The 13,150-nt window shown below is 42.2% G+C and overlaps 1 protein-coding gene across 1 annotated transcript in view; it reads right to left on the reverse strand.

Annotated features, from left to right (window-relative positions):
- Positions 1–7,962: 7,962 nt before the first annotated feature.
- klc1a (kinesin light chain 1a) overlaps positions 7,963–13,150 on the reverse strand; it is a 92,076-nt gene continuing 86,888 nt past the window's right edge. Inside the window, exons 15-16 of the mRNA XM_083634161.1 lie at positions 11,941–12,007; positions 7,963–8,100 (exon numbers count right to left, since the gene is read on the reverse strand). Of these exons, the coding sequence (XP_083490287.1) occupies positions 8,035–8,100; positions 11,941–12,007 (133 nt within the window). The 3' untranslated portion in view covers positions 7,963–8,034. The remainder of the gene's footprint in view (positions 8,101–11,940; positions 12,008–13,150) is intronic.

Raw genomic sequence — 13,150 nt, forward strand, 5'->3', positions numbered from 1 at the left:
TGTGATCCTTCCTCAAAGTGTGTTCGCCCACAGGCAGCTCTACACCGCATTCAGCAGAGGGAAACGAGCGGCCAGTGTGAAGGTGTTTGTGAACTGCTTTAAATGGCTGCTGACATTTGAGCTTCCATTTCCTGGTAGATTTTGTTCTTCCGTTCTGGATGTTCACTTTTCTATTCGTGAACTGCTGTATTACACATTTCTCACTCCTCTCATTTGAGAAACCTTTCACAAATGCGCACATATTGGACACTTCATTTTTGAGACTTATTGTTATGGTTTGTATTTCAATTAGAATGTATCTATCTTTATCTTGTCCCTTCTACAATGTGAACTACTGCAGCATTCCCGAATATCCCCTCTGTGCTCAGTAAAGGATTTGTGATTCTGATTTCGGCTTCTGATTCTGATGTGCGGACAACAGGTGAGGCTGAGACTGTGACATACACGGTCAGTCCATGACAATCCTCTGGGCAAATCTTCAAGCATCCTATGCAGGGGCGTTTCTACGGATGGGCCTGGGTAGGCACAGGCCCACCCACTTCTTGCCCTGGCCCACCCAAAAAAAAAAAATATCACATTCACTGCCAGCCGTTTTTTCAATACTGTAGGTAGGTTCTGCCAAGGTTTTTTTTTGAGGATTCTGGCTCATCTTTCAAGAGCCGAGGATTCTTTTCTGCTAAGATTTTGTGAACACAAATGATCTCAAAAGAACTAATAGAATGTGTGCTTTCTCTGTCTAAAAGAGTTAGTTTGTAGAGTTAGTAGTTATGTAGGCATTAGCAGTAGAATACAGCATGGTTTCAGCGTCTGAAAATTTATTCTGAGATACATGGCTTTTTGTGAAATTCGATAGAACAGTCACTTTAACCATTTATTTTTGGCGTAAGACGTCAGATATCTAAACAATAGTTTTGAACAGTAATTTCCTCCATAGCAGCAGGAAACCCCCCTCTCCTTCAAACTCCTCCCTCCATGGGTGTGTCTCTGGTGGCTTTGCAGCGTTTGTCACAAGCGAGGCTCTGCCTGTCTGTGCTGCCTGGCTGCTGGCGGCTGCTCTTTGGGCGAGTCTGCATGAGTCGTTTCGGTTGTGAGCTCAGCTGCAATGAAGCTGCGTGCGATTGTGGGCTTTTTGCCGGTGTTTCAAAGTGTGTTGCACGCATAATCTATTATGCAAATTTGCAATCCCCCACCGCCAGCTCCCAGCGCGATAATGCGCGAAAGCGAAAGTGTTTTCGCCAATCCATTTTACAGTATGAGAATGGTTTCCTCGCGCGTTCCCCTGCAGTTTTGGCTCACTTTTTCTAGTCTGGAGAGCACTGTCGCCACTTAGTGGGTCGGTGGAATGGGTTGTACACGTTCGGTGGCTCCAATATTTTTATAGGAGACGTGGGGGGGCGTTGATCCACGTCCCACCGTCAATTTTTTTTTTTCAACCGTTGGATTTTTTCGTCATTGGCAGTGAACGTGTTAAATTGTTTGTTTTCTAGAGGCAAACTTGCTGCTGCCTTGCTAGCTAATGGTTTTGTAGCTTAAAAACGCAGGGCACATCATCTCCAGAGTCTAATGCATGACGACTTCATGACATCTAGGAATTTTGCGCGAAAAAAATTTCGTCATGCAATTGCCCCACCAATTTTATCCAGGCCCACCCATAATTGAATTTCTGCCTACGCCCCTGGTCCTATGTAGAACTTTATTGCCCTAAATTCTACTTACATAACTGTGCCCATGCCTCATGATCTCCAGAGTCTCCAGTTCAAAAATAATCACAGTGGGAAAGACATGATTTTGAGCATTTTATTCTTCAAATACACTTACGCCATACAATATTCTGATGGACATCACTAACATTCAGTAAAAGGGGAGTAAAGCAGGGGCACTTTAGTCTGCAGCCATCTGTCCCCATTATCAGTGAAATAGAGCAACAAACCAGAGGTGGTTGGGCATTTTCACACACACTAGATTCCTTCTTTGTGCTCGTAAAACATTTCGGTTCAAGAGTCTGTCGCTGTGGAGGCTTGTGGTGTGGAGCGGTGGGCTAGCTGAGGAGGTTTCTATGCAGAAATTCCAGAATTCAGTTTTGACCAGGCTGATAAACACCAAGAAAAATAAGTTGTAGTAGTGATTTTAAAGGGGCAGTAAGTCAACTTTCTACTGCCCCAAAACTGAAAAGACAAAGTCGTTTTTATGATTCCAATATTCTGTAAGGTGATATTTACCGCTTCATTATACTGCTGGATCTCTGCTCTCATAGCGAACTTACTGCTCTATTGTGAAAATGTGAATTTATTGTTTCAGCCCGTTCTCACTCCAAACTCATCCAAGAGCCACACTTTGTCAAGCGCCTTTAGCGGTCTCCTTAGCGCTTCGGGAAGCCTTTATTTGATATAACGCCGCCCGGGAGGAGCACGCAGCTGTGGGTTCAGGCAAAGGTCAAGCACTCCCTGGGGAGTGTGCTCCAGTATGACTTGGGAAATACAGTATAACCGGCCAGAGGACAGTAGTCCCACCCTGGTCTTGAGGTAGGGTATCCAGGGTCTCCCCTAAGGGTAGGGTTAGGGTCTCCAGGGAAGGCCGGGGTCTCTGACCCCCCGAAAGGAGTCTCCAGGGTCTCCCCTGGAGACTCCTTTGGGGGGTCGGGGCTGGAGACTTGGTCGGAGCCCGACCTGGGAAATACAGTATAACCAGAAAACGAGATAGGCTTCCAAAAGCGGTAAGGTAAAGGCGCTTGACAAAGCGTGGCTCTTGGACGAGTTGGGAGTGAGAACATGTTGGTCGTTTATGTCAGTTACAGGCCACCGTAGCTCAAGGTGCCAGAGTCTTGTATGGAGGGAGATTAGTGCTGTCAGTGTTGTTGCAATTCCTTCTGGTTGTCACCACCGCTCCACACACCAACACCACCCACACACACACACACACACACACACACAGGGCCAAAAACGACACTTTGACAAACTAAGGGACGGTTTAACAGGAAACACTCCGCTGCAGGGAGCACCGTCTACTCAAACATGTCACTCTTGTCTGTGCTTCAACTATAAATTTACATTCACTTCATTGACACTCAAAAATAGTATTTGTATTAAAAACAGGCTGTTCTCAGTTTCTAGACAACTTCCCTCCTATGATAACCAGCATCAGGCTGCCATTAAAGTGGATTTCTATTATGTACTTCTAAATTCAGCTTGTTCTTGTTGTAAAGGCGGTAATACACAGGGCAACGTTTTGGGCAACTTTGGGCAAGTGTCTAAAATAATGAATGTATTATTCACATACCATGTGGAAGAAAAAATAAAAAACAAACAAAAAACATTTAACATAAAGTCTTAATTACCTTTTTAACATGACATAAAATTGTGCTTTATTATGTAAAACCTTAGTAAAATTCTGGAAATTTGGCTCCTTGTGAATATGACATAAAAATAAAAAAAGCAGAGCCTGGTCTTTTCCCCCATTAGTCTATTTCTCTCAAATGATAACACATCTTTCAGCTAGCTTGGCAACATATGAAATCTATTTTTTTAAGTGCATTACATATATGTATATATGTACGGTATATATATATATGCACCTGAACGCAACCTACAAGATACCTGCTGAATAAGTGTCCAAATGTTCATGTCATTCTGGCCAATACTCCACTTCTGTTATAACATTTTCTGGCCAATACTCCACTTCTGTTATAACATTTCATTCTGGAATATGGAATATCTTTCAATAATCTTTATGACTAAAAGTAATCTCATGTGTAAGAAATTACTGTTCTACATTGAAGTAAAAATTTAAATAATTAACTCGTTGGTTTTGGATTTATTTAGCTTCAAGGGTTAGGCCCGCTGTCTAAACTATAGTTCACCTCTACATTAATTCCAAGGATTCTTCTTAGGAAATTCAAAATTAAATCCAAAAACAAAACACTTAGTTGCCTGTTGCTTGTTTACTGTATATTGCCCCAAAAAATGCCTGGTCACTTCCTTTAAAGTTAATGTATGTGCCTCGTTACGGTAAGACAAAAGGAAAAAAGCAGTAAGCAGATTGACAGACTGATCAACAGTCAACAAGGAGCTTTAACACACTCAGCTTTGAATGACAAACACAGTGAACAGAGCTGAGTAATCACTAAAGAGACAGGGTTTCATTCCAAAGTGAAATACCCTCAGAATAAAAATGTGACACAAACTCTGACAACCTTTGATGGTATTAAAGTAAAAATTGTTATGGAAAATATACGTCATTAGTTCTCTTGTATTTAGGGGATGTAATCATTTGATAACAGGTAACTTTATTTTTTGTTATTACTGATATGCTGTTTTAGAATGAAGCACTTCATACCTATACATGCAGGGACTTCTCTGGTTAGGTCAAGACACTTGACCTATTGATCAAATTTACAATTCACAAATTCTAACTGAAAAGTGTAAAGGGTCTTTTCCAACAAAGAGTAACCTCAAACAAAAGCTTATTGCACTCCCCTGTTAAGTGTTCAGAACAGCTACTGCAAAAACGAACTCGCTAAGAAATAAACGCAGCAATTGAATGCATTAGTCACAACATGTGTTTAGAGAAGGTCAAGATAAGATAAAAGAAAAATCAAGATAAGAGTCAATTCATTCAGCTTCTCCATTATTTCCAGTGCAAATCTCTCATGGCTGGTGTCTCTGGGTTCATCTGTTCTCTACTCAGTGAATGGAGCAAAGATTAATTTAGTGTAAATATGTTTTGGGAAATTGAACCTGCCTACAGAGGGAGGAGGGTCATGTAATTCCTGGGTAATTCAGATATAAATGTTCTCTGCCTCGTGTGTGATCCACAACACAAAGCCGACATCATGATCTACTCAACCAGCATCCATCCACACACACACACACACACACACACGGTCAGCAGCAGTGCCTTTGAGCAAGGCACTCAGCCCCCAGCTGAACCAGTGGAGCTGCTCAGCACCCGACATCTGAAGAAGACTGGTTGTACTGGGAAGCTCCAACTGTGAGTAAAGCATGACGTCACTTAAATAGGCAAAAATAACTAAGACTTCTACTGTCCCAAGTTAACGCACAAAATGAGCACAGTGTCTGCAGGGGTCGATTGAGTTATTGATCAATAACAATGATTCAATGATTACTTCACTGATTTCTGGCTTTCAAAACTTACTCACTGGCTTTCAAAACTCAAACTGTTCTGGAACAAAAACTCAAGGCAGTTTTATTAGCCTACCGTATCTCAGTATTTGCAAGATGATAAGCTCTTCAAAGAGAAACTTCAAGAGATGTGTGTTGGATGGATCGCTGCTCTCATTAGCTAGTTTACCGATTTCTGTTGTAAATGTGACTTTGTTGGTTGTGTCAGTTACAGGCCACCATAGCTCAAGGGGACGGGATGGGGGTGTGGCGCTGCTCCAGAGGATTCTTATATTGATTGATGCTGCAATAGATCTCCGAAATTGGGCTACTTTATGGCTCTTTAAAAGAGCATAAATAACAATTAAAAAAGCGTGGCTTCTTTCTGGCTGGTTTTCTTTTATTTAATTTTCTTCTAACAAGGCTTGGGATTAATGCAATTAGTGCATTGCATTTATTGTCCTCCTCAGGCTGTTTAATGAAGATCTTGTATTCTTTTATTATGTGATCAGTGAATTAATTCCAGTTATTTATAAAGCGCTTTGGACTGAGTGACTTCAAAGGAAATCGACAAACACTGGTAGGCAGTGGCATATTATATTTGTTCATTACATCTGAATATCTATATAAGGAACACTTCAAATGTATGATTTACATAGCAGTGTATTTTGGTAACAGCATATATCAACAAACTATAATATATTTTCAACCTAAAATTATTCTGAAAATGGTCAATGTAATTGAAAATGGTCCTATTATATATTTTTTAAATAATTCAAAATTTGCATTATATTTACTGGCGATTAAAAAGCATGTCCACTTTACTCACTTGGTAAAGTGTAGTCTTGTCATTCAATACACAACAAAATACCGGGTAGCAACTGGTAAACAATGTTGTAACATTTCTCCTACCATTATTGGAAATGGCAATTGTTTTAGAGTTTGGTTTGGAACGAGCCTGGCAGTCACTCAGTGTGTAAAACTTAGTGACGTCCTGAGATAGTATTGACCTTCATGAGCCAAAGCCATGATCCTGCCTCATTACCTCAGCAGTAGACTGTTTCACCGCATCTTTAACTTTCATGATCCTGCTTCATTACCTCAGCAGTAGATTTAGTTTAACCGCATCTTTACGTGCTGTGTGATGTTTTTGTGTTAAAATAGGCCTAAGGAAGCTCTATATTCCATTAGGAATTACTATTATAGAGTGTCTTTTCTATGACATGAGTCCCACAGTGCTTCTGTTCTGCTGCACAGAGCAGAGAAAGTTTCAGGGTTGCCACCACCAATCAGGAGGTACAACTCCACACAGAGGCGGGCCTGTGTGTGCATCCACAAATGGGAGGGGGACTTCTCAGTGATGAACGAAACCTAAGAATCCAGTCAAACTGGGCAAATCCCTGACAGCACCTTTAACTTTCAGGGAAACAGCACTACCAGTCTCAAGGCTTCTTATAGCAAGACATGAAAGACACCCTTCAGAGCAGCGCAAGGAAAGAAAAAAAACATAATTTACAAAAACCCCAAATGTAAACATAACTTCATACATCAAAAGCTAGCTCTTCCATTAAAACACAGGACAGAAGAATTTGGACGTAAGGAAGTGACAGGGTAATTTAAAACTGCCGTACACCCGCTCAGCAGACTAGAGAGTAAGTTACACAAGCATTCAGTTACTCAAACATTTCTCGGAGGCAGAAATACTCTTATTGAGTTAAACTTCAGTGGGCGGAGCCAAAGATCCACATGAGTGCAAGTTAGCTACCAGTAACTGGAAAACTTGACTGGCTAAGAAGGAACTCTAAACAAAATATTTTAATTGTTTAATAGTTTTAATATTAGTTGTCCACAACCAAAGGGGGGACTATGGATCGGTCTCTGCCCGTTCATATATACGCCGTTATCCCGTTATTGCGCCAAGTCCTGCCCTACTCTGCCTCTGATTGCCTTACCCTAACTCCAACTAATCGTCACTCTTCATGCCTAAAGCCAACCAATCATCAACCCTCTATGCCTAAATTCAACCTCCTCACGCATTTGTATACGTTTGTTTGTTAGTCACACTGTCTAATGTTGACTTTGTGCCGCTAGGGGGCGGCATTGACGATGAATGGGACTGACCCAAGGGTGGATCTAGTACATCACTGGGGAACATCATCATGTTTACTATTTGCTTGTTTGAACTTGAAGGTCAGCTAGCTAACTAATGAGCTTATATATAACTTATGACTAGATTGTATTTGAACAGTTAGTAGCAGAGTGCTCGCATCATAATATTAGCTTCCTCCTCTCTTACCTCGTCTTTTTCACTGAGCTTTGCTTAAATTACTTAGTCAGAAAAACTAGTTATTTGGCTCCGCTCACTGAGGTTTAACTCAACTAACCATATTATCTCTGCCACCCAGAAAGGTTTGTAGAAGAAAAAACTCCAGTCTGCACCTGCCTCATTCAAGTGATAGCATTGTGTCAAAGAAACGGATCAACTCGTTTCCATCACATGGGTGCTCGACCACAACAGCACACACACACACACACACACACACACACACACACACACACACACACACACACACACACACACAGTACATGCACATACAAACACAGATATACACTGAAATCCAAAACATCATATGTTCATATTCCAAGCTCTCATGTTCCACAATATATATTTTTTTGATAAAAAAAAAAGTGAGGAAGTGAGAGGACACAATGAAAACACCACGATAACCCCCCCTCCAAGAGAACCAGCACAGAAGACGCCTTTAAAAAGTGCAATGAAATAGTGAACCTGTACAGTGAGCACTTGGTGTGATGCTGAGTTGCTAAGGCAACGGGATGCGGGGGAGGAAGCATTCACAGACAGCTATGTACAGAACGGAGGGAGCTCTGCGGACCCCCTTCCCCGGGTCGGGAACCTTCAACGCGCCAGGTCAGTGTGGCTGGCACTCAGGTCACGACTTTTCCTCAAACGATTATTTCGTTCCTGGAGAAGATGCATGGAGAGGAAATGGGATTAGGGAAAAGGTAAAAAAAAAAAAAAAAAAAAAGAGGTGGAAAGCAACAGGTTTCCCGACCACTCATTCCTATGTTCACAATGTCTTATGTTCCCAAGGTCCTATGTTCCCCAGCTCTATATAGTACATAATGAGAACCTGAAAAAGTTGTTCCCCAGCTCTGTATTTGCTTAATATGATATGGGCTATAGTGGGAACTTCCTCAGCACTGTCATATGGTTCTCAATATAAGATTCTCTGTCGGGTCAGATTTGACCTGGAACACCACATGTAAAAATAAAAATGTACAGTAGATACCTTCAAAATCAAATAAAAATGATAACCATTGGTTTTGTTGTGTTTTGAAGCCTTGCTCTGGGAAAAATATCATATTTATGCAATATTATAACTTAGGAACACACAAATACAATAGGAGGGTAAATGTGTGTTACCAGAATATTGAACTGGGGAACATAGATATATAGGACCTTGGGAAATTAGTACCCTGGGAAACATAAATATACTCCCTCCAAAGTAGCCAATGGGGGGAGAGGGGGGACCACTTGTAATGCAGAAAGTTATATTCAACATTGCATAAAAAAAATGTGCAGGAAGGCTGTGGAACATTTCTCACTGGCTCATACACACTGCATACACACTGCATGCACACTGCATGCCCACTGCATACACACTGCATGCACACTGCATACACACTGCAATGCATTTCAAGTCAGCGCTCCTCCTCAGGCAGCTTTTATGTTTATGCTTGAATACATGTTCTCCCTTTCTGCATAACAATAGTTCACTGGATTAATTTTGATTACATGTTCTCCCTTTCTGCATAACAAGAGTTCACTGGATTAATTTTGATTACATGTTCTCCCTTTCTGCATAACAAGAGTTCGCTGGATTCATCTTGAATACATGTTCTCCCTTTCTGCATAACAATAGTTCACTGGATTAATTTGGATTACATGTTCTCCCTTTCTGCATAACAATAGTTCACTGGATTAATCTTGATTACATGTTCTCCCTTTCTGCATAACAAGAGTTCACTGGATTAATCTTGATTACATGTTCTCCCTTTCTGCCTAACAAGAGTTCACTGGATTAATTTTGATTACATGTTCTCCCTTTCTGCATAACAAGAGTTCACTGGATTCATTTTGATTACATGTTCTCCCTTTCTGCATAACAAGAGTTCACTGGATTAATCTTGATTACATGTTCTCCCTTTCTGCATAACAAGAGTTCACTGGATTAATTTTGATTACATGTTCTCCCTTTCTGCATAACAAGAGTTCACTGGATTAATTTTGATTACATGTTCTCCCTTTCTGCATAACAATAGTTCACTGGATTAATTTTGATTACATGTTCTCCCTTTCTGCATAACAAGAGTTCACTGGATTAATCTTGATTACATGTTCTCCCTTTCTGCATAACAATAGTTCACTGGATTAATCTTGATTACATGTTCTCCCTTTCTGCCTAACAAGAGTTCACTGGATTAATCTTGATTACATGTTCTCCCTTTCTGCCTAACAAGAGTTCACTGGATTCATCTTGAATACATGTTCTCCCTTTCTGCATAACAAAAGTTCAATGGATTCATAACAAAACCTGTCTGAAGTTCATCAGTGAGATTGAACCAGATGACAGCGATGGGAACTTCAGTCACAGTTTGAATTGATTGAGACTTGATGCAAGAAGACAAGAGTTGAGACTTGACTTTGGTTCTGGTGATTATGGAGTTGATTAGTTAAAACAGTGGAGGACATTATGTTAGTCTGTGAGTCACACTGATGTTATTTCTCATGTTTCATTCATGACGTGGTGGACATGGCTGCCTGGGAAGGCAAACACTGGTTTGCAATACTGAGAGAGAGAGAAAGAATAGTGTGTCAGACCAGGGTCAAATAGCAAAAACATCTTAATGGTTTGTTTCAATCTGCTTGGTGCACTAAGCATCATCCTATCCAGGATGTGGGTCTGAAACATTTACATCTTTAAATGTTCCGTTTGTCTGATAATTATTATACTCTGATACTCTAGTGTTATACTGTATACTATACTGTTGGATATCAGATTTTCATTTCAATGCAATCCAGGAAATATTTTGTGATAAATGGGTTGTAATTTACTCTTTTGGTGAACCTATTTTGCCTCGTCTACTTTTACTTCACTTAGTCATGTCCTGTTTCCCAGAATGCTTTGCTTTGTGACATCATCCAGAGAACAGGAGTGAACTTTAACTCACAGTTAAAGGTGGACATATGGTTAAACAGATAGAGCTAGCTCAGTACCTCGTTTGTGAACAGTGAGCTGTTCTATGAACATGGCTGAGCCCTCTGAGGGCGCAGCCATGAGGGCCCTTCTTACTCAAAGCTAAACCTCTCTCTCCTGCTGCTGTAGGTGGAGAAACTGCTCTCTCTCCTGCTGCTGTGGGTGGAGAAACTGCCCTCTCTCCTGCTGCTGTGGAAACCGCTCTCTCTCTCTCTCTCTCCTGCTGCTGTGGGTGGAGAAACTGCTCTCTCTCCTGCTGCTGTGGGTGGAAACTGCTCTCTCTCCTGCTGCTGTGGAAACTGTTCTCTCTCCTGCTGCTGTGGGTGGATAAACTGCTCTCTCTCCTGCTGCTGTGGAAACCGCTCTCTCTCCTGCTGCTGTGGAAACTGCTCTCTCCTGCTGCTGTGGGTGGATAAACTGCTCTCTCTCTCCTGCTGCTGTGGGTGGATAAACTGCTCTCTCTCCTGCTGCTGTGGGTGGAGAAACTGCTCTCTCTCCTGCTGCTGTGGGTGGATAAACTGCTCTCTCTCTCCTGCTGCTGTGGGTGGAGAAACTGCTCTCTCTCTCCTGCTGCTGTGGGTGGAGAAACTGCTCTCTCTCTCCTGCTGCTGTGGGTGAAGAAACTGCTCTCTCTCTCTCCTGCTGCTGTGGGTGACTGCTCTGTCTCCTGCTAGTGGGTGGAGAAACTGCTCTCTCTCCTGCTGCTGTGGGTGGAGAGAAACTGCTCTCTCTCTCCTGCTGCTGTGGGTGGAAACTGCTCACTCTCTCTCCTGCTGCTGTGGGTGGAGAAACTGCTCTGTCTCTCTCCTGCTGCTGTGGGTGGATTAACTGCTCTGTCTCTCTCCTGCTGCTGTGGGTGGAGAAGTTGCTCTCTCTCTCTCCTGCTGCTGTGGGCGGAGACACTGCTCTGTCTCTCTCCTGCTGCTGTGGGTGGAGAAGTTGCTCTTTCTCTCTCCTGCTGCTGTGGGTGGAGAAACTGCTCTCTCTCTCTCCTGCTGCTGTGGGTGGAGAAACTGCTCTGTCTCTCTCCTGCTGCTGTGGGCGGAGAAACTGCTCTCTCTCTCCTGCTGCTGTGGGCGGAGAAGTTGTTATCTCTCTTCTACGATGCATTTCTCCCTGTTTGTTGAACGTGTCTTGGTGCAAAACGACGGCTCTAGAAAGACGCCGTTGCTCTTTGATTGATATGACACATTGGTGTCATATGGTGACATACTGTATGGTGACATCCTGTATGGTGACATACTGTATGGGGGTGTTGGAAACATCCCCATATGTGACTTTTTTTAGTTGATGTCTTTTGGGGCATTTGGGCCTTTATTTCATAGCTGATAGAGACAGCAGTGTTGTCTCAGCAGTGTTTTAAAAGGTGGACTTTCCCTTTAATTATTGGCTACTACAGGGATTCAACCTCGAGCCCTTCCATTACGGGACGGTCACCCTGGCACCACCACAAGGCTCAAAACCAAACCATCAAAAGTGCTTACTGACACCATGTGACCCTGGGCCTGGCTGGAGAGGTGTGGCCGATGCTCGGGCTTCCTTACTTGGTAGTGTTCCCCCGCTGCCTTGTCCTCCACGTTAAGAACCCCCAGAGAGCTGGCTCGCTTCATGCTGCACCCAGAACAGTGACATGCAGGCAGGGGAGGTGTCAGTGGGGGAGGGGGTGGAGAGTCAGGGGGGAGGATGGTGGTTTTAGCTTGTTGGAGATGGAACGTGTCATAAGTTAATAACATCTATGATATTTACACACACGTGTTAGTCTAGCTGCCACCAGGTGAGTCCCTGTTTAAAATGCCCACTTCAGGTTACATACAGAAAACCCACCTTATTGACCTTTTTCTTACAGCAGCCATTTTGTGTCTAAAAGGCAGGGTAAACAAAGGTGCAACCAAAACATTAATGAGGGTTTCCAACTTCCAATCCATTTAGGTGTGTCCAGTGCTGGGGCCCTCATTAATTTTATGGTTGCACCATGTGTTTACCCTGCCTTTTAGACACAAAATGGCTGCTGTGATAAAGGCCCATCAGATGTTGGATTGAGCAGCAGATAAGTATTTACAAGCACAACACACACGTTGTTTGTCTGCGTCTTTGTCAACTTTTGTCATCTTCCCTATATTTCATTTAGAATGGCTTGTTAGAGATGGGACAATATGATTCGATATAACATGTAACAAACACAAGTTTGATGACAACTAAGTATGACTGTGCAGAATTCTCTTTATTTCTGAGACACAAATATTTCTAGTGATGCCATTGGCTGCTAGAATGTAAACAATTTAAAAATGTCATTACAAAGTGACAATAGTATAATTTGGATGGAGAGCTTGTGAAACTGTGATGGTCAAGTGTCTCATTTGTGATTACTACAGCAGGATAGCATGGAGATTGGAGATCATATAAAGTGTAATTTTTCTGGCCCATAATGTGTCAATGTACTGTCACATTTTCGTATTATGATACACTGAATTTCAATATTGTCCCATCCCTAGTTATTATAGTTATTTGTATTCACTTGTAGAGATTCCACTCACATAAGATCATGCATTTTCCCAGTATATTAATGCCTGGAGAAGAAACCTGAGCTTAGCATGGCCACACTGCAAAAAATGTCCACACCAACGAGACATTTTACCCATTACTCATTCTTAAAGGGATAGTTCACTTTTTCCCCCCCAGTCAGCTTCAGTCAGCTTGTACATACAGGAGCATGTCCCTATTGACCTTGCATTCATTCATTTTGCCCAACTTTCC

The sequence above is a fragment of the Poromitra crassiceps genome, assembly GCF_964638095.1.
Source record: "Poromitra crassiceps genome assembly, chromosome: 3".
Lineage (NCBI taxonomy): Eukaryota > Metazoa > Chordata > Actinopteri > Beryciformes > Melamphaidae > Poromitra > Poromitra crassiceps.